The 23,126-nt window shown below is 35.7% G+C and overlaps 1 protein-coding gene and 1 pseudogene across 2 annotated transcripts; both read right to left on the reverse strand.

Moving 5' to 3' along the window:
- Positions 1–293: 293 nt before the first annotated feature.
- Positions 294–5,891, reverse strand: LOC145219305 (scavenger receptor cysteine-rich domain-containing protein DMBT1-like). Its single transcript, XM_080086684.1, has 7 exons — positions 5,831–5,891; positions 3,664–3,839; positions 3,136–3,270; positions 2,647–2,738; positions 2,180–2,345; positions 1,769–1,926; positions 294–489 (listed from the first exon to the last, which is right to left on the reverse strand). The coding sequence occupies exons 1-7, from the start codon at positions 5,889–5,891 to the stop codon at positions 294–296; spliced, it is 984 nt and encodes a 327-aa protein (XP_079942810.1).
- A 10,037-nt stretch (positions 5,892–15,928) lies between these two features.
- LOC145220456 (CUB and zona pellucida-like domain-containing protein 1) lies at positions 15,929–22,869 on the reverse strand (annotated as a pseudogene). The gene is made up of 13 exons (XR_013858189.1): positions 22,759–22,869; positions 22,093–22,259; positions 21,387–21,537; positions 20,832–21,007; positions 20,097–20,250; positions 19,590–19,638; positions 18,928–19,093; positions 18,550–18,707; positions 18,176–18,347; positions 17,594–17,664; positions 17,304–17,493; positions 16,971–17,079; positions 15,929–16,365 (listed from the first exon to the last, which is right to left on the reverse strand). The product of XR_013858189.1 is annotated as a CUB and zona pellucida-like domain-containing protein 1 (transcript).
- Between the last annotated feature and the right edge of the window lie 257 nt (positions 22,870–23,126).

Consider the following 23,126-nt stretch of genomic DNA (forward strand, 5'->3'; position numbering starts at 1 on the left):
TCGCCTGACCCATTTACAGCCATAAAAAGGCAGAGTGAAATTCAGATGGAAAATTAATCACTGAACAAACAAGCTCCCGACTAAGAAAATAATATGTTGAGGTTATGCAACTATATCTTACCCGCTTTGTACAATTTGGTAACTAGGCAAACTATCGGAGTTTTCATTGCGTGTCGCCCAACAGGCTTCCAGCTGTGCAAAAAGATGTTCCACTTTAAGAGTATAAATTACAAACTAGACCAAAGATGCCAGAATAATGTATATTAAAACAAAGAATGCAATGTTTTCTTGCACTAAAAGCAGTTTGTTTTCATCACCTGGACAATAAAGTCATTGTTGTTTGTAGAAATCTCATCAAGTTTAAGTTTAGCAAAAATGTAGTTAGGTACAGTTACTTCTCTGGGCAAGCTTTCGGTATATAATTCGTTGCTAAAGAGATTTAGGACAACATCCAAAGTTCCTGTTTTCTTCGCCGAAATTTCTTCAGATCTACAATATTTAAAAATTTTCGGAAATAAAAATTGCAATCAATATGACAAATAGCTTACTATCTTTAACGCCCTGGTGTGTACGCGAGATTATCAAATACACGTTAACGCACTAGATTAATACCGTGCATTTTGTTCAGCAGCATTGGTAAATACACTCTCCACATTATTATGGCCTTGTCTAAATAGAATTGTGCAATTTTAAACGGTTGGATAAATTGCCACCTGAAATGGCTACAATTAAGGTACCTGACAACAACCGAATCATGCAAGGAGAAATAAACTGTGCTGCGTGTGATACACAGTGCGGCAAGTGCTGTTGAGTGTCTTGTGTCATCATGATGTATAATTATGCCTTATTTTTTTGTCAAATGTGTCATGCATGCCAGGTGTCTTGTGGCATGGGCAGATTGATGAGTTCTGTGTCGTGTGGAATGTGTACAGCTGTATGTCATTCATGGTGTGGTTGGTTGGATGTTTTGTGACATGTGCAACATTTCTTTTTCCGTTTGTCAAATTGTTTTAAAGTGATGTCAACCAAAGACTGTGTAACGTATTATCACGCCTACTGTGTGTTTTGTACATGTTGTCTTGTACCGAGTGCCACAGCTGTTATATAATTCATAGTACCCCGGGCCTATTCGAATCAGTTGGTATCCCAAGCATTCCCACAAGGCAAGCCTCAGGTTAGAAAAATATAGCCTGCGGTGGGATTCGAACCAACGATAGGAGTCTTTTCTGTACTCGCGCTCTACCAACTAAGCTACACAGGCTCAGTGGAGAAATCGCCAAAAGTCGAATCACAAGCACCATGCCTTGTATGCTGCACATGCCAGTTTCGTAGTAGGGGATCACCAGTTCGACCGTATCAGATAAGATGAACATATTCATACTGGGATCAGCCCTGAAGCATCGATGCAGACCAGCGATCACGACATACATATCGATAAATCATAGTACCTCAGGCCTATTAACGGTGTGTACCGAAACAGACGGGCACCAAGCATTCACATCAATATGGCAAGGCGTCAGCTAGAAAAAGCTAGCATGCGATGGGATTCGAACCCACGACAGGAGTCTTTTTTTCAGGCCTACGCCTTGCCGTGTGGTGGTGAATGCTTGGATGACCAGCTGATTCGGCACACGTCTTTAATAGAACTGGCATACTATCATTTATCGATATGTATGCCGTGATTGATGGTCCGACGCTTCAAGGCTGATCCCACTATAAATATGTTCATCTTAGTTGTTATATAAATGTTTGTTTTTCGTCTCTTTACCCGATTTGTGTATAAATTTTGGATGACGAGATAAGAATTCCCGCGTCAAATAGACAAGTCACATTGAGCTTGTTTTGAACGTCGCGTTGGATCACGGCAAGGGATGGAGCTAGGTATCTCCAGATCAGGAAAGACACCGACAACATTCCGTTTTCATTCTGTACAAGAGCAGGAAAATTACATTATATTTCAAAATAGGCGGTCTTTCATTATGCAGCAAAACAAAGATTAAACACTTTATTATTATCCATAACTATACAATGTTTATTGGTTCTAATAGCTAATGTTTTCTAAAATATAATAAGGACATATTGTCTATGTATAAATCAGTATTGCTTATCCAGCAGTTTTATTGTAAACAATCAGTTTTATTGTATTGTCTATGTGTTCAGAACAAAAATCCAACTTTACCTTAAAAGCACATTTGCATTGGCCAATGTCAAACGTAAACACTGGGTTTGACCCTTTGACCTTGCAGTTGTCATGGAGTTGAGAAAGGGGGGTTTCCCGGTCTAATGCGATGTAAAGTGTATCGCCGAATTCGTAATCTAATGTGTTCTGTTGATCAGCTGTTACTCTGCGAATATTGGACTGTTAAGTTTTTGTACATTATAAAAGTCTAGACAACTTCCAAACATTTATACTATGTTGCTCTATTTATCGCGAAAACCGATTAGAACACCCATTGCAAACTGATAAGTAAAATGTCTGAATCAATAAAAAACTAAAAACAAGAGATTACAAGCCTATGGCAAAAACAGGCAGTGCACCAAAATCCTTGAAATACTGTATTTTTTTAATAATCTTCTAGTTATTACAGACTTTCAAAAAATTAGCAATAATTTTCAAAAAGAATCAAAAAGAAAATATTAACTTACCTGATGGTCAAATTTTCAGTCCTACATTCAACAGATGGTATTCCTACACAAAAAGCATTTTTCAACCGTGATAATAAAGTTCGAGCACTATTCTAATTTTTATGGATGAAAATTTACTTCTACATATTAAATTTGTTATTTCATTGCTTTTATTAAATTTGTTATTTCAAACATTTCATTGCTTTTATATTGTGACAATAATTTAATGGATTTTATTTAGTAATTTTATTATATAAAATGTTTCAGCTTGGCATCAGCAAACTAACAAAACGATATAAGTTGGTAAGACCAAACCAAAAATAAGAACTTGATGTCAAAATAACCCGTCTTGAACTCAAATTTTTTAGTGCTATGTTATTGACAAAACAAATATTGAAATTACATTTTCAGACCACCCTTAACCTATAACTCATGCTGGCTGAGTTCGAGTGTGTTTTTATCATTTGCATGTCAAAATTTTGTGCCTGAAAGCAGATTTGCCTCACCTACTGTCGCATTAAATCCTGGGAATTGCGTGTCACCGTCGCTCACAAACAAGACAGTGAGATATGTTGCTGTCACCGTGTAATCAAATGACCCAAGCGACCCAACAAATTTGTCCACATTACCTTCTTCGTTCTTGAACTGAAAACAATAGAGTATTTTTTATTTTCAGTATGTTCAGAAATGCTAACATTTAGCCGCAGGGGGCACACTTGTTGTCCTAAAAACGGTCGCATACCTCCTTAAGGCCGCAAGTTTCTCATCATTAAATTAGGCGCTTGTCAAAAATATGATTTCTACCACCTTAAGCAAAGTTATTGCTTTTTCAATATTAGAAGCAAACTTTTCCCCACTGGAAAATCAGTTTATAATAAATATGTTACTCAAAAATTCATTAAAAAAACAAACTTAAACATGTATTAATTTCAAGCGTATTGCGGAAAATTTCGTAAAAATAACATACCGTTTCCATTCGATTATTTGCGTCGACAATATCTCCCGGAATTTTAGGTGTATATTAGTTAAGACACTTACGTATAAAAAGTCGCAGCAGGTCTCAGTGTAAAATGTGGAGAATTGGAACACCAAGGTTCTGCTGCTATTCATTTGAAATCTCCAAACACAACCAGCATCGTTGGGGTAGTAACTAGGAAACATTGGAGAGAGTAAATTGTACGGTATATCAGCAACATCTTCCCCGCACGAAGTAACTATAAAACACAAAAAGATTAGCTTGAGACAGTGCAACTAGTAAGAATAGTTCCAAAAAGTTGTTTTGACCATCGAGTTGTCAATTTTGTGTGGCTTATATCTAGTTGTCGATCCGATAACCAGTGGAATATCACCACTGTTTAAGAAGTGCTTATAAACTACGCTTTTATTGTACATCAAACAATTGTTTGCAAATTATACTTTTATTCAATTAGTTGTTTCTTTTGTTTGCAAAATAATAGATTTGACATCATTTTGTTGATACCGAACCGAAAACATGTTTCTTTCGCATGCTTTAAGTTTCGGTTATAAAGGAATCGTAAACCTGACTTACATGAACTTATGCGAAACGACACAGATTCCGTTGTGAGGTTTGTGACACAAGATATATAAGCAGATGAGCTTTCAACGATAACCGGAAAAGATAAGCTTCCACCTTCCAACGTTCCAGCCAATTTACCTTGTTTGTCGGATCCCTCGTAAATCTAGATTTTTCTATTTACGGTTAGCGCATAAGGTTAGGAACAGGTATTTTAAAAATGTGAGAAATGAGATTCGAACCTACGAGGAAAAAAACGGACGAATTTCTAAAAAAAACTTTTTAGACAAAGTTTGTAGAGTTTTACCTTACAAAAGTTGTTTGCAGCAAGCTGCCCCGAACGGAAATGGGCAATGAACCGAGAGGAAACTCCAGTTGAAACAAATCGTCTGGCCCATGTGTTACAGTTACGGGAAATTGCTGTATCATGTGAGGTACCGGTTACATTCTGCACACATAGTGTGTCTGAAACTAAATGATACGGGCACCATTTAAAAAGTAAAATAATATAACAAGCTTATGCTCCCATACATCCTGTACAAGCGTTGCCACGATGGCGCATTTTCGCCCAATTTGTTTGTTTAAGCCAACATGTTCCAAAGTGTTCAATTTATGACAATATATGTTGTAATGTTCGAAAATATAACGCAAAATCTCTCCTTGTGCCGACGTATTGTTATAACTTATGACATAAAGGATTTATGGAATGCTACTTGGTTGGTGTACAACTAAAAAACATAAAAAATAAAAGAGGTGCAAATATGGATATTGACACTCTGTTTTTTTACGCCAGGAAACAGTTTCAGCTGCAAGAAAGCGCTATTATAAGATATCATCTGAACATCAGTTTACTTTCTTAAAAATGATTAAAAAAAAACGAAAATCAATATTAAGTTGAAAACGATACATATACTGGCCACAACCAATATATTTTTTTGATATAAACGTATTAGCAAAGAAAGCAGCTTGCCTAAAGTAGGAAATATATTTTAAAAAACTATCAAACTATATCTAATAAATGTGGCGTCTAAATTTTTATGCTACTGTTACGCAAAAAATTAAATAAAATAATTTTGTGGAGCGAGTTGGTCTGGACCCTAAAGGTATAATGCAATCTCATTTAGTTTAAATAGTGCTTCTTTGAGAGATTAAACTTTTTGGAATACTGAAGAGTCTGCTCTGCTTGCATTATTCATTTATTGCATCACAATCAACAATAAAAAATCAGTTAATTCAAAGCCGGATTTGACCCTCGAGCCCGAGTTTGCTCTTTTCAAGCTTACATAATTTCCCTCCAAAAACAATAAATTTCCCACTAGTGGGAAATTCCCCACTGGTTAAGAACCACTGGTCTAGACAGCTAGATACTAGAACAGTGATTTCCAACATTTTATATCGCTTTCTTTTTATATCACTTTAAGTCACCCTCAGGACCCGTAGCCCCCCTTTAAGTAACCATCAAAATACGTAGTCCCATTTTTGTAACATTAGGATCTGTGATAAATACAACATAATCTCAATGTCTTTTGGATGATGTTTCTAGTGAGCCTACACCCGTGGTCCCCCAGAAAACAGCAGCATAAAGTTTAATTTTATCGTACCTCCACAATTTGATTTATCATGTATACCACTTAAGTTGAAATCAGAACAAAAATCACAAAAGTCACTTACCTCGGTGCAGCATACTCAGCGTGCTGACAAAAAGCGCCGCTTTTAATAGTCGACTTGACATTTTTACCGTGGATAACGATGAACAGTAATAACACTAACTACCTAAAATCTGCGCCTCCTGCAAAAAAACTTGTCACATTAGGGTATAGCGGCACTCCGGTTGGACACCTGAAACTTCTTAACATTGCCTGACATTTCTTTATCAAGCGACGACTTGCGACACGACGCCAATGACTACACAATTACAGCTCAAATACAAGAGGAAGCAATCAAACTGGTGAATTGACGTTCGGTCGAACCTGCCAGAGACTTTTCCAGCCCAAGCAGACATTTTGGTCCATTCACAACGCCACCGAGATACCATTTGATCTAGGTACGTCACAATCAGTGATTTACTGCTACACAATGCGTGTGTTCTAAAACTTTCCAGTATGCTACAGAGTCTTAAGGCACGTACCTTTGCACAACCGATGAACATTTCAAAGCCTGTTTTAATGTTTTAACTCATACGTAACCAATTTGCCTCGCAACATACAACCTGTAAATCTGCTGCAAAATATGTCTCTGCTTTAACTGGAATGGAACTGTAAGCCCGCGATGTGACAGTCTATAACAGGGCTTGTCAAACTGTGGGTCACGAAATATAATTTTGGGGTATCGAAACATCATGAGTTCTTATGTCATTTGTCATTGTCTACAACGTCACCAAGATACCATTGGATTCAGGTAAAAATATTAAAAATTCAATCTTACATGTTGCTGTAGAAAAATTTTAGTAAAGCAACTTTTTTTTCCGAAAACAATAAGTTTCCCACTAGTGAAAAATTTGTATAATTGTAGCTATATTTGCAACGAAATTAGTGAGGTGAAATCGGATTCGGCTTAAGATTTTAGGAAAAGACGAGGTGGTTAACTTTCACTGAACAAAGTAAGCATACCCAACACTATCCACTATTACAGCGGATCACCGCCCTTAACTTTCTAGATTTCCCCTGCACTGACGGCTTACTGCTAAAGACAAAGGTGTAATGTTCACACCGAACAACTAAAACAAGTTTAATATGAATAATAAATATGAAATGGCTAGAACATTGGCTATCTCCAAAGTTTCAATAAGTTACAACACAACACGACCACGTTTCACAACTACAAAGCGAACGCTCCAAACACCACGAGGCCCAGGCAAGAACTGCACTAAGTATAGCACAAAGTATGGCAGCTCAAAAGTCACATGATCTTTCCGGCCAATCACAGATGTCCAGGCGCGACTCGTCGACGTCAGAATTACTGGTGCGAGACAGCAGTTAATTAAGTGAACGAAAGTAGCGGTACGTTATTGGAGTGTTATCATACAAAAAATTAAAACACAATTATAGTTAAATATAGACAAAGTGTGCGTGTAGACAAAGTATATACAAATTAAATTTTGTGAAGTGAAATATCGTTAAATATGAACAAAGAGTGTGAGGTTAATCATTATTAGTTCTTGTAAATGAATTACGATTTGATGCATATTAAAGATTCATCATATAAAAAGAAAGATTTATTATTTAAAATGGAAGAACCATTAACGAAAATGGAAGAATCATTAAATAATGTGGAAACATCAACAAAGAATATTGAAGAATCAGCGACTATAACAGTACGATCATTAAAGAATATAGAAGCATCTCTGAAGAAAATGGAAGAATCATCAAAGTTTTGGTCAAAATCATCCGGAATAAGTAAGTGAATCGTTATTGTTTGCCAATTTTATTACAAGAATAAACAATAAATAATCGTAATGGAACAAAATAACTTTTGTGACAAGGCAATAATTTTTTGGTGAAGGAGATTGCAACATTCTCACTTGACTCGATGTCAAATCGTAGGGCCAAATCATAGTATTTTTTAACGAATAATGACAACGATTTTGTGTTGATGTCAAAATAATTTGCTATGCTAGATACTTGTTAAATGTAAAAGTTGTATTTTAAAGTTAAACAAATGTGAGAATTCGATTTGTAATATAGCTGCAATGATTGTAAGAAAAATGATTGAAAATTAAAACCATTAAAAATACTCCTACCTGTTCTTCATGAAACAGTCTAAATATACACAATTGCTTAAATTTAATTTAAAAAGTAGACAAATTAAATCTTTTTATTGCAGTTCTGTTTATGTTTTTGAGTTGCAAACAAGTCACTTGCAATGAGTACCACCTAAACGAATTATGTCAAAAGATTTTTTTGTATTTTGTCAAGCAGTCAAAAATATTATCGACCATCAGTTGCGTTCGTTGCTTGCAACGTGAGATACAAAAAGTGTATTATTTGGGTGCAAAACTGGATTAGTTTTTGTAAATCCATGAAAAAATTCAACAATTTAAATCGTATTTTTCTTTTCTATGTTAGTGTATTCAATGCGAAGAAGAGTGTCGTCTGTAATGTATATTGCGCCACCTTGTGACGCATTAAGTACATTGCCCCGCCTTGTGACGACCTTGCCGCATGCCCATATAAAAGCGTGAGTTTAACCTTTCATTCGAAGTGTTTTGTAGCTGTGGGCTTGTTGTGTCACTGTTTCATTCAATACATGGTGTCAGAAGTGCGTTCACGCCTCTAATTAAGATGGACAAATCAGCAGTTTCTCTACCCCCGGCAATGCAGTGGATTTATCCAGAGATTCAAGCTGTATCTGATGGCGATTGGTGGTGACAGCAAGTCCGACAAAAGTAAGTCTGCGTTGCTTCTTCATGTTATGGAAGGTGATGACATTCAGATTTACAATTCTTTTATGTTCGAAATTGGAAATGACATGAAATTTGATGTCATAGTGAATGAATTTCAACTGTATATCTGCCCCAAAAACAACGTAACATTTGAACGTTATAAATGTAACGACCGAAACCAACAGGATGGTGAAAATATTGATCAATATGCCACCGAGCTAAAAAATCTTTCTGCACATTGTGAGTTTGAGATCCGGGATAGACTGGTTTGTGGAATTTCTGACGACAAGGTTTGTGAAGTTCTCTTAAAAGAAGTTGACCTGACTCTAGAAAAATGTCTTTCTATTTGTCGTTCAAAAAAAGTAGTTAAACTACAAGCTGCTGTATTTAGGAGCCAAGAGAATAACGTGTGGGTTGTCAATAATCAACAATTAACCCCGGGGACAAGTCGTTTCAGGTCCAACAAAAGGAACTCGTGGTGTGAAGGATGTGCTTTAATTCACGCTTCAGGTGCATGTTCAGCCCAGGGGAAACCTTGTTTCCATTGTGGAAAACTTGGCCACTACTTAAGATGTTGTAGCAACCGAAGAGTCAATGAAGTTAACGAAACTTCTTTTCACGTTAAAACAGTGAGTACCGTTGTCACTTCAAAAGATTGGTTAGTTCCATTGAGATTAAATGGAAAACAGTTTACCTGTAAAATTGACACTGGTGCCCAGGTGAACCTAATTTCGCTATCAGATATTAAAGCTATAACCATTACACCTCGTATCGAAAGTACCAATAACTGCGTTTGCCAATCACAAGATATTTGTGTATGGTGTTTGCACTTTAAATGTCACATTTCGAAGCCATGCGCACGTGATGAAGTTCTTTGTTGTCCAAGCTAAAACTCAACCACTTATCGGTCTTTTTGGTGCAGAGGCGTTAATGCTTATCAATCGTGTACATGCAGTGGAGTCTATAGAGCAGTGTGGTAATTTCGTCCGCGAATACGAGGATATTTTTAATGGTCACGGTTGTCTTCCAGATACATACTCAATAAGGTTGAACTCCAATGCCACTCCAGTCATCCATCAGAGTCGAAAAGTTCCGTATCTGCTGAAACCAAAGTTGAAAGAAGAACTTCAGAGAATGAAAGGATTAGGTGTTATAACAGCAGTGACTGAACCAACCAGATGGGTAAACTCCAGTAATTGTGAACAAAAAGAACGGAAAACTTCGTGTTTGTCTTGATCCCCGTGACCTCAATAAATCAATCATGCGTGAACATTACATGTTATCCACTCGGGAGGAATTAATGTTACAATTTAGTATTGCAAAGTTTTTTAGCAAGTTGAATGCTGTGAGTGGTTTTTGGCAAATAAAAATTGACGAAGAAAGTTCGAAACTGTGTACATTTAACACTCCCTTCGGAAGGTACAGGTTTTTGCGTTTACCGGTTGGCATCTCGTCCGCCTAGAAGTATTTCATCGTGCTGTACATTCCTTGTTTGAGCACAGGACGGTGGACGGTGTTGACACGTCAATGGACGATAGTATTGTGTGGGGCAGTTACAAAGAAGAACATGACAGGCGACTCCGCATGGTTTTGAAACAAGCTAGGAAGTCAAATTTACGATTGAATCGTGAAAAATGCGTTTTTTGTGTCAGCGTGAGTTTAACCTTTCAGGTCATTCGAAGTGTCTTGTAGTTGTGGGCTTGTTGTGTCACTGTTTCATTCAATACATCGTCAACAGAATGATATGTTTCGTGGTCCCTTTAAATTTCAAGTTGATACCGAAGATGACGATAATGATTAGTTTACTTCGATTGTAGTTAACTAGACCAGGCCTGGGAAACTTGTCGTTCATAAAGGTCATCCAACATTTCATCGATACTCATAAAAGCGACATGAAGTAGTTTCTAGGCAGTGGTAACATAATATTTATTTGTAGTTTTTCTTTCGTTTTTATGAAATGTTTTTATAATTGCTGCAGAACAACTTTATGGCTTTTTACATAAGCTGCACGTTTGAGTGTCGGTACTCAACATTTTTTCGGTAGCACCTATTTCAGCTGTTATTTTAAGTCAAATAACTACCAAAACTTATCAAGTTAGCCCAATTACACCACGCTTGTTTAAGCTGCTAAAGTGTATTAAGCAGTTTGTACCAGCCTTTTTCACTGTGATTGCTTTGCGTTGCACATGCGCCTGCAGCGAACAAGTTCGAATTGTTTAAATTAAGTTCGGATATCTACTTTTCAATATGATCTTGTGTCACCTATTCGTGCATTCCAAATTTATGTTCCAATTTATGGTGTACATACAGCATCAATATTAAACCGATTTCGTCGTTTTGGCAGCGCCTATTTCCAGTAGTTTGATATGAATTTTTAACTTGCACTGTACCGACAAAACCTGCGGTACCAAACACATCTTTAGCACCGATTGTACCTTCAGCAATAGATTCTGGAAAACAGATTTACTGTGACCTTTATAACGACATACGTCAGTTACACGAATAAGAAATTCCATGTGTGTTTGACATAAAGTAATATACGTAGCACCTGTCACGAATATATTGGTGTTCGGATTTTATTATTAATACTTGTATCCATACCTGGTAATCCATAGGAGCGCGGTAGCTAACATGCGTTTAGTGACGTCTTTCAATGACGCAACACAACGTACAGGAAAAGAGGCGTTGAATTCCGGCCTTTGTTCACTTATAAGTTGGGCTGCTGAAATACCAATCAGTCAAGTAATAAAAGATACTTAAAGATTCCAAGTTTCATGTTATAGACAGAAAAGTTAAATGTGTGTCAAAAAATCCACTTGTATATTCTTTAGGTAATTTTGTGTGTCAAAAAATGCCCGATAGGTATTTTGCCCAAGTTTTTATATTTTGTTTGCGGTATAAAAGCAATGTCGCATTGTAAATCATGTTTTTATTTGAACTCTGGACTTTTGACGCACTTTGTAGAGTAGTATGACAATTGTCTGTTTAGCGTTTGTGACAGGTAGCACTACAGAAACCTATGATATGGCTTAATCCAGCGGTTGGTTTGCTGATGTATTCACAGCAGTATCCTATAAGCCTCATTGTTTTGGGTTCCATAAACGTCAACCGCTGCAATCGAATAACCCACGCAATAATGGTGACGTAATAAAGATAAAACAAACAGTAAACAGGAAAGAAGGCGTTGATAGCAGATCCTAAACCATTGTCTTCGAGATGTTAAATGGTTAGTGCAAGATACTAAAGCTAAATGATTGGTGTAAGTTTTCTTCCCAGAAAAAAATCAGATAAAAGAGGATCTTTGTTTTACAGTCAAACTAATGTTACAATTTTGCATTGGTTAACACAGAAAATATTTTGTAACGTTATAAACGGTTAATCCTTGCATATTTTCGTTGAATCAGTTTTATTTCAAGAATCTTACAGTGGCATCGGTCACGTTAAGTTTTAAACTGTTTCATTTTGCGATAAGAGTCTGTTTAGTTTCAGTGGTTTATATGCTTGCAATTTGTACCTTGCTTTGGTGAAAACAAGTATCATTGGCCGCTTTGCAAAAATTATGGGCTCATGTTTTTCGAGAAACGTGACAAAAAACAAGAAAACCTCAGGAAAAACAAACGAGTTTTGCCATAATGGTAAGTCTATCATCGATCAGTGAGATTTTTTCGTCGTCCCAAGAATTAGCAGAGTAATGCCAATTGTAAAGCAGGTACCAGTTATATAGTATTTTTGCAAGAATTCGAATGTGAGATCTATGAAAATTAGAGATTTTAAATGTTGTGAGATTTTTTTTTTGCTGGACGAAATTGACAATGTTTTTTTACCAGCTTACATGAACCGTTGTCAGTAGATACGATTATACTCTTTGCGTAGATACGATTAGACGTCCACTCTGGTGCTTCAAATTAGATTTAAAAACGCGCCTGCCATATCTTAACTATAGGCTTCTTCACACTAACACTCCTCACAAGGTTCCAACAGTTTATTTGTAAACAAAACCCTTGCTGACTTCAATTAGCAGGATGTAGTGACTTCAACGAGAACCTGATGGATAAACTGGCGGGCGGTTTTCAAAGGAAATATCAGGTCATAATCACAATTGAAAAAATTGCCGGTCTAAACAATATAACACTCTTACCTAAACTTTTGGACGAGGACTTTAAAACAATTATTTGTTGACGATCAATCAAGTCAAACTTCAAGTAATACAGTACACTTTAGACCAGGCATATTGTCACAACAAAAGGTTTAACACAACAAGACACTGGTTATTGGCATAATGTTGACAAAGCAAATAACACAACACTTACCAAAACAACTTGGTCACGAACTACTGGCAGACTTTTTGTGCACAGCAATAAGAAACATATGATTTAACAAGCAATTTACAATTTGTCTGAAAAACAAACGCCAGTAGTTTCCTAGACACACGAAACGAACTACCGACGTTTTTAACATATCAAACATGAGGCGCGAAATTGCGCAAAATTATTCTCATGAAAAGGCGCTATTTATACTAAAAATTACAAATTGGGGAGACGATAGACACAACAGTAATCCGTAATGCAACGAAGATACTATTATGATGCTTTTGTGTTTTTTACGAAACATTCATTGATACAAAATAATTACATCAAACAGTAGCAAATAGAAAAGTGTAACATAGTTGGTATTGTCGTTTCTTTTTAGATGGGCAGATGCTGAACGATAACATTCAACGTCTAATTGTGTTGATGTGATTCTTTTTTGTACAAGTTAAAATGTGTTTTTCTTATTTTTGACAAATGTGGTAAAGACTTGTTTTTGTTTAATTTAGTTGAGAAAAAAGCAATAAGATTAAGTTTGACGAAGGAAACGGGGCATCCTACACCACTTACTATAATTCCTACATGCGAAGTTGAAAATCATGACGTGAGTAAAGTGGATAGAATGTTTATGGTTCAGTTCGTTACATACTAGAACTTAAAGAATGATTCATTTATCAATTCTTAAATAAAAATAACAAACAAAATTCACGTCTTGCTATCACATATCTATCTTACATATTCAGTAGGCAACTACTTACGATAACCAGAAACAACTACTTCAACCTAATAGGAAAAATGATTGTCAAACAAAAAAAAGAATATTTAAAAAGATTGCTTGTGTGGTGTTTTGTTTGTCTGTTTAGCAAATAATCACTTAAGAAAAACAAAACTACAGAAATGTTTGTTGGGTAAAAAAATATACCAAAGCTTCTTTGATCTCATGTGATAACTTAAGTGAATTTGATTTGATTGTCAGTATCTAACGCCCTCACCATCAGCCGATGGTAGTTTACAAATGAGAATATTATTATTAGCAAAATATCGGAGGAAAAAACATTGGCATCATGGAATCAGTAATTTTCGTCGCGGAGGTAAATATTGGTAATTAATTTCGTTGAACTTTTGCTTTCAAACTTTGGAAACTTATTGTAACCATTTGTACAAGCAACTTGAACATTCAATGATTTAATGTTGATGGGAGTAAATCTGATAAAATGACAAAAATTATAAACAAGAGACACCACGTCAAAGCTTTTTGCGCCTAATGCATAATAAACAATAATAAGAATAAATTTTCAATGGCAATATGATACAAAATGTAAAAAAAACTCATATTTAACTGACGTTATCAACAATATTTATGCTATGCTTTAAAGCACAAACAAGCGACGGATGGATTTGTAAACTTTCAATATTTGTGTTTTCCAGTATAATAGACTGAAATAAGATATGTCCAAATTTTAAATGTGAGTGTAACACAGTCAATAACTGTAAACAGAAAAACACATCTTTGATTTAATATTAGCATTCTCCAGTTATATAATCATAACGCAGCATAGTTGACGTTGCTCTTACAAGCGCTTAATGTAAAAGCTATAAATATGGAAGCCTCCTGGGTAAAAACCTGCTAAAAAAGCAAAAACGAAATAATACCAATTTGTACCTTGCGTATGTCTTAAGTTCAAAGACATTGGCATCATGGAATCCGGAATTTTCGTCCCGGAGGTAAATATTGGTAATTAATTTCGTTGAACTTTTGCTTTTAAACTTTGGAAACTTATTGTAACCATTTGTACAAGCAACTTGAACATTCAATGATTTAATGTTGATTGGAGTAAATCTGATAAAATGACAAAAATTATAAACAAGAGACACCACGTCAAAGCTTTTTGCGCCTAATGCATAATAAACAATAATAATAAATAAAAATCAACCTCAATGAGTTTTTTCTTAGTCTCTAAACCGGTTTCAATTGGAACAAAATCGCCCAATCTTAAATCGACCACCGCAAAATCTAGGTAGGAAATAATCGTTTTGAATTATCTGTCTGTTCAGTTAAATCACACTTTGTTGTGTAACAAAACAAAACGCTCCATTTTTCAGCTCGAGTTGCATTTGACAATTTCGATCCCAATGGATCCCCAGCAGAAGCACCAGCACAAATGGATGGCGATGAGGGTCGAAACCAAGACAACCAGTTTCAACCAGAACGGAACCAACCTCATAACAACTAATGTTTGACTTGATGTAGGCAAAAAAATGAACGATCGTGTCTTTGTCAGAACTTAACAATACAATCGTCAACAAACCTGCAGTAACGTCGAGTTTTTGTCCTATCTAAACAATAAAAATGCCGTAGCAAGCAATTTTACAAGTAGATTTGGCCACTATTCCTACGTACCGTACCTTGAAAATCTGGTATTACTGCTGAATAAAGCGAAATTGCCTTACGCAGTCTTACATGATTAAATTTGAAAACAAATGTAATACGTTAAATTTGAAGTCGGATGAAAGCAACTAAATTCATTTTAGGTGTCTTCTAAACAACAATCTTTAACAGTGTTGTTTGTTCTTTTTTATCAGTTTAAAGCTGGTTTCAGTAAGCTGGCAACGAAACTGAAACAACCGTTATAAACAGATACACTAGGTGGAACATTGCGTCGCCCATCAATTCGATTTTAACACAATATAGAAATCGTACTTTGTCAACGTGGAAACAATCTCAACTTGCAAACCAAGTTTATTACATTTGTTTGAATATTTATTATTACTGTATTAAACAGCAATTTTAAATGCTTTTTTATTAACTGTTTTTACAAATTAACTCCATTCTGACTGAGAATGTCATTCGTGAAATTTTATTTATGTTTTTACAAGTGTTAACTGGAAATGGTGCAAATTGGCAATTGTTTTAAAAACACCTCGTTTCGCCTTGACAGCTCAAACCTTGCGGGGAAGTCATATTGTGTAAAAATGAAATTTCTGCTAATAGCCAACAATATTCTGAGCTTTTTAAAACATTCTATCACACTTTAATTAGGATACAGATGATACTCTAAACTGATTTGTTTTGGTGTTTTGGTAAACCCACAGTTGTAATTGCATCCGATTATATTGTCATACAGTCATAAAAGCACAAAAACACCTTGACAAGATATTTTTCTGACAACAATTATCATTAAATGATGCATGTTGTGTAAAAGTTAGTTTTGATTCCCCTGGAAAATTTAACATCGACGAATTTCAGAATATAATGCTGCAAAAATTTGTTGTTTATGAGATAAATGCAAAACCTTGTAGTATTTTATAGCCGCTTTTATGTCGACAGAAACCATAAAATGTTGAGTATATGAGAAATTTTATCTACAGGCCATTTTGTTTAGATATTAGATCTTGGACCATTTTGCCCCATACGAGGAAACCAGCTCCGATAATAACAGCAGCCAGAAGTACAAACATCCCAAGTAGGAAGATGTTGTCAGCTGCTTCATCTGCTTCATTTCTGTCTCCTGAAGTATCTGCAAAAAAATGTTACATATACGTGATGTTACATATATCTTGGATATACATGTACGTGTGAGAACATTTGTTACTGGAACCAGCCCTTCAGGAGGACTAAAAACATTTCACTCTCATATATACTTGAAATGTGCCAAGCTTACAAGAGTTTTAATGCCGAATCGAGCAGGTTATCAATGCATTTCAGTGCGAGTGAAGGTCGGAGATTAAAAATTCATTTAATGGTGGGATTCGAACCTTCAGAATACTATTATTCAGTATAAGGTTTTTGCTTTTTTAAAGAAACTGCATTTTGTTTCATGGTTAAGGCAATGTTTCTACAAATCATGCATTTCGACGAAGGACCCACCGTAAGTTAACGAATTCGGGCGTGGCGGCACATCGAAGATTAAAAAAAAACAAATTCACTTTAAGGTGCAGTAATTTCAGTCATAGAAACAGGCGAAATCTTTGATAATTGAGGCCTAATATAGCTGAAGTAAATATATAGGACTTTAGTTGATCAATACAATAATTTGAGCCGTTGAAACATAGGCAACTGCAGTATGTTGTCCTGAACTAAGTTTATATGCAGGAAAGAAGAGTTTAACGATTGTGTTGGTACCTTGCATAAGGAGATACTTGGTAGTTTGTAAGATGTGCACTGGCCCTGCAGAAAGTCGTTGGCTGCGTCCATTGTTGTCAACAGATCGTGTTTTTCTTCCACCACACATCTGCAGATAAGTTTTATATTAACATTTTGTATCATTTATTCAGCTGTGGAAATCAAGAAGCTAGAACCTGAAAAACCTTAGACATATCGTGTTTTTTCCCGGTGTATTTCCACTAAAGCAAACCTATTGAAAACTATTCAAGTCAAATATAATCCACCAAACTGTGCAAGCAGTTCGAGAACGGACTTATCGTGAGCTTATCACAACAAACAAACACAATTCACCTGTCCAGGGCATTGTCCAGTTGAGTTTTGACAGACGGTCACGTCGCAGTGAATGGAGATAAATTGTTCTGCGTCGGTAAAGTTTGTCCACACAAAGCTCATCAGCTTGAACGTTGCAAAGTTGGATTTGTAATTCCGCATTAACATCTTTGCATTGGATGCCTCACCTTCACTGGGTGGCGCAATGCATCTAATAATATTCACATCAATGTAAGCAAGTTGAAATAGAATACACCGTTCAATTTTATTTAAAAAAAAACAAGAGCATATCAAACACAAGCACTGCTTACCCGCTTTGTACAACAGGGTAGTTCGGCAAACCACTGGCGTTTTCAACTCGTGTCGCCCAACATTCTTCAAGCTGTGCACAAACAGTGTACCAAATTTATATGAGCAGTATATTATATATTGTTTAGATGTTCAATATTAAATCACGGAATAAGGTTTGTTTTAGATAGGTTTCAAAATTTTTATTTAAAGGAAGGCTTAAAGATGGAGTTATCTTTAAAATACAAAACCGAGTTGCATACCAGAGTACGGACCGGACATTTTGGGTCGATTCGGATGTTATTTTTTACCAACGGGGTTAATTCGGACCTGAATTCACATTGTATGACCGTAACCATTGTAATTACACATTCTGTACTTTTACAGGCTTTGATGTATACGCCTGTCAAACAAACTTTTGGGCCTTAACCGGCTTATTCAAAACGATTCGGGTTCGGGCTTTAATTTCGGGTCAGCTCTCAACTATGTTGCATACAAAGCAAAACAATGACTTAAGTAACACAATTCTGTTTAACTAAAAAACACAAGTGTTTCATGTGAGTTTGTTATCCATTTTGCTTCAATAAGTTTGTTTTACTTTTTACCTGGACAATAAAGTCATCGTTGCTTGGAGAAATTTCTTCAAGTTTAACTTCAGCAAAAATGTAGTTGGGCACAGTGACTTCCCCAGGCAAGCTTTCGTTGAAATGTTCGTTTGTAAAAAGATTTAGTGCGACGTCAAAGTTTCCAGTATTCTCGGCCGAAATTTCAACGGATCTGCACATTGTTATTTCGAAGATAATTAAACATACTTCTATAGGGATTTAGAGCTATAGTTTCATTTTCTTGTTTTTATTTGTTAATTTTCATAATGTTTGACTAGTACTAGTGATGATAAAACTAACATTGCACATTGAAATAATTACCAACTGATGTCGTGTGCCAAGTAACATATGGCATGTGCCTGTGGTCGCCTTACCCAGCTTGAGGTTGGACGCTGGATGACGTGAGAAGTTGGTCGGCTTCAAATAGACAAGTCACATTGAGCTTGTTTTGCACGTCGCGTTGGATCACGGCAGTAGACGGAGCTAGAATTCTCCAGATCAGGAACGACACTGACACCATATCGTTTTCATTCTGTTATTACAAAAAATGCACGTAATCATTCTCAGCACAAACGCAAAAAAGTTTACTAAACCGAACAATGTTAATCCTTTATTTTATTGGCGCGTTAAATTCAAAAACCATTCATCTTTGCTAACTATGTTTTTTCATTGTTTAAATAGTAACCGATGATTTGCCTGAGCGTTGTTGATCAGTTTATGCAGCGTCAATATATAAAATAATCGTATGTTACCTTTTAGGCACCTTCACACTGACCAATATCAAACACAAACACCGGGTCTGCCCCCGTGACCTTGCAGTTGCCATTAAGTAGAGAAAGGGGAGTTTCCCTGTCCAATGCGATGTAAAGTGTGTCACTGAGTTCATAGTCTAATGAGTTCTGTTCATCAGATGTTACCCTGCAAATAGAAACTAAACAACACTCGTAATGCAGCAGCCTACTAAATAAACAACACATTTTAGCAATTATATCATATTTTGGCTGTTGTTGAGTTGCGTTTAGTTTTTATTGTTATTAATTCGCTTGGTGAAAGAGACCCAGTCGCTCTAAAACCAAACCTGAAATACCTATACGTAATGGAGCGAAGAGCGGGGGGTGTGAAGGGTATTATATAGCGGAGACAATAAACTTTATATGCATACATTTTGCTCAATGTGCATCGTAACTGGATTACAAACTAATTGGTAGAAAAATTTAAAATTAGTATCCAATTCATCATTATTTATACCTTTAAAGCCAAAATTTTATTTGTACAATCGAAGTTTTTGTGCGATGTCTAAAAACACCATGCCAAAAATCAAATATCCAAAGTAACCTAATCATTACTAATCTCTTAATCATTACTAAGGTTTATTAATGTTACACCAATCATAAAGAAAAAAAGAAGAACTTACGGAATGGTCAAACCTTCGGTCTGGCACACGCTCATTGATTGTTCCGTTCCTACAAAAAAACATTACATTACTTTTAGTTAGGTTACCCTTTTGAACCAAGTAACAGGCACCTTGCTGCATTGGATAGATAAAGTTTTTTAAAACAAATAACAAGATTGATTAAATTATCTGCATTTCCACATTGCATAGATAAAATTTTGCTTCAGCACATTTCACTAAGCTTGTGTTTCAAAACTATTTTTGTTGTTTTCCACAACAAGCACCTAATGGGTTTTGTTTTCCCTTTTTCACAACCTAAAAAATTACACCTCGATGCCACTGAATTCACAAAACGACAAATAATGATCATGATATGGTGCAAATCAATTCAACGTGTTCTCATTTACTTTACGGGTAAATCGGAAAGTTTAGTTTTTTCCCATTAGTATCAACCTTTTAAAATGTACCTTTTCATTGTCCGATTTGTTTTTTTTTGTCTTTTGCTTTCTAAAAGCAAATAGCACTAACCTGCGGGAAGGTTGACCGTCGCATTAAATCCCTGCTGAGTACCGAAATTATCGCTGATAAAGATAAGAGTAAGATTTATTGCAGTAACTGTGTGATTCAATCCTCCACCATAATCTCCAGTCAATCTTTCTACATTTCCTTGGTCGTCTTTAAACTGAAAATAATTTCGCTCCAGTGATCAAGTGTAAAAACTCTGGTTTACGCCGCAAAACATGTCTGGGGTTGGTCAATGGAATAAAACTTTTTTTTACAGAAATTTGGGCGTAATAATCGCTCTGTCTGGGTTTCGAGTGCCTGGAGAGTATGTTAGCAGCTTAGTAACCATTGGGAACAAACACTAAATAAACAACAGTTAGGACATGATTGCCCTCAAATTAACCTCTATCTACGAGTGAAACAATAAGAAATTTTTTCTAGATTTTTAGGCAATGGTAAAATGGATTTTTTCGAGTAGTTTAGTTAGATATTTAAAACAAAAAAACTGTTGGTAAAATGGAGATCTGTGATGTGAAAGTCAATAGGGAAAAAGTTGTGCACGAATAAACGTTTTATTTGGAGCCAGGCATTTCAAAATAGATTCGGCTTTTGTGTCAATACAACGTGTATGATTCGAACCTGACTGCAATAAACTTTATAAAGTGTAAAATACAAACTCGGGACAAACTGAGGCTTGATTAAAACCTGATTTGGTATGTTTGATTCTGATTTGGAATTTAAACACAAATAACCACTTACGTATAAAAAGTCAAAGGTATTCTCGGTGGAAAAAGTAGAGAATTGAAATACCAAAGAGGCGCTGCTTTCCAATTGAAATCTCCAAACACAACCGATCAAAATTGGATAGTTACTCGGAAAGTTTGGAGACTTCAAGTTATAAACCGGACCGGTGGCATCTTCCCCACACAAAGTAGCTAAAACACATTACTAATATTAATGTTTCATAGTAGCTGTCGTGCTTAACTGCAAATATACAGCCGGTGAAAACAACTTTGGATCTTAAACAGTTACTTAGTTATTTAACCACATGTATTTAAACTGTTACTCTTAAAACATGAGACTGCTTTAGCCTGACAGCAAGCACATTTAAACTTAATGTTGTGTCACCGGTTTCACTGATGAGATGATACAGGACGCAAGAGTACGTTCTGCCTGCAGCTTACTTATCTCAAAAAAACAGACATCAATTTTTTTCTCCTGACTCCTAACTTAGATAATGGACAAGTTCAAGAATTGACTTCTTACATTTTACAGAATTGAACCGTTTTGAAAAACTTGTTAAATTTGACTTACCCGCGTGCATAACGATTTTTACTCTTTCCGTTGTGAAGTTTGTGACACAAGATATATAAGCAGTAGAGCTTTCAACGAAAACCGGAAAAGATAAGCCTCCACCTTCCAACGTTCCAGCTAATTTACCTTGGTCGTCGGATCCTTCGTAAATCTAGATTACACAGAATGAGGCTAATGCTCAATATTTGCGCATTAATGGCAATCGAGCTTGAACCCTAACAATCAAACCCCAACCTGAACTATTTTGTAAAGCTCGTCAGTTAAACCTAATTCATAACTTAATACACGACGAAAATGTGGCCGAGTAAAAAGTCAGGTCCCCTTTTGTTTAAAAACAGTGTCCAAAATTTGCTCCGAAACCAACTTTGTTTCAAGTACAACTCGAAATCATTTTGAATCAAAAGCATTGCAAAGGCTTTTTGTAATCAAGGAATTTAAAACAAGTCACATATCGAGTAAAAATTGTTCTTAACAAAATTTTGATTTGTTACTGAATTCGAATCGAGGTGGACGTGTTATATGCGCACATGTGTAAAAACGTATACATGCTGCTCATTCATATAAACTGTTTGTCTGGATAAAATATCGACAAATAATTTAACTAACGGGAAGCAATAAGATGCAGAAAGCTCGACAACGGACTCATTGTGTGCATTAAAAGAAATCTCATGTACCCAATTCAAAGGCTATACTCATATAACTTTACCTTACAAAAGTTGTCTGCAGGTAGCTCTTCACTTAGAAAATAAGCAATTAATCTTGGGGCATTCTCTGCGTGAATATATCCTCGAGTCCATGTGGTACATTGAGGTAAAATGTTTACATTAAACCGAGTTGTGTTTGCAGGCCCTTCGTGACATTGACCGCACGACACTTAATGAAATACAATATTAGAAAAAAACATTTTAACAATCAAGCATTACTCTCCAAATCCCGACACCCATAAACTGTTACATAGCGAGTTCGGCATAGCGACAGCTCGTTTCCTATTTTTCCACCAATGTGCCAAATGCGCTATGACGCTGTTTAAGACATCGCAAATCTGCGTAGCTATTCTAGACCTGGTGATTATTTTTTACAAGCTTACAAACACGTATTTTACACCAAACCCATAAGACTTGACGAAAAGGGTTTAGTCAAAGGATTTGTTGGATTTCAATCGTTCAAAATGATTAAAACTTAAACGATTCTGCAGCGAATAAATAGATTGTTCTTTAATCTTGTTTATGGAACCGTATTTTTAAGCTCATCTGCCAACAACACAAAACTGTTCGTGCAAATGCAATATTCAAACTTACACAGTTTTCAATGTTAAAAAAGGTTTTGATTGTCTATGTTTTATTGCGTTTGCTATATGCCTAACCTTACTTACCTCGATGTAATAATCTCATAGAGCAGACGAAAAGAGCAACCTTTATGAGCCTGATTGACATTTTGGTCGTTGTGTTCGACAAAAGGCAACTGTTTTATATCACCAACTATATCTACTACTATACAATGCAAATAAATTAATAAACATACTAATTTAATACAACCAACATAACTTACAACTATATGTATTTGCACATCAACTAGTACATAAGCATATATTTGTCTGTCAATATTTAACATTTTCTATTTAAACTTCCTTGAGGTCGGCACCCTTGTTAATTTAAGTGTGGCTACAACTTTATCTAAATCATTTATCCAATATAAGTATTATAATGCTATTCTCAGCTGCAACACTTCATATGCGTCAAG

This window comes from Phallusia mammillata, chromosome 3 (assembly GCF_965637545.1).
Source record: "Phallusia mammillata chromosome 3, kaPhaMamm4.hap1.1, whole genome shotgun sequence".
NCBI classification, from domain to species: domain Eukaryota; kingdom Metazoa; phylum Chordata; class Ascidiacea; order Phlebobranchia; family Ascidiidae; genus Phallusia; species Phallusia mammillata.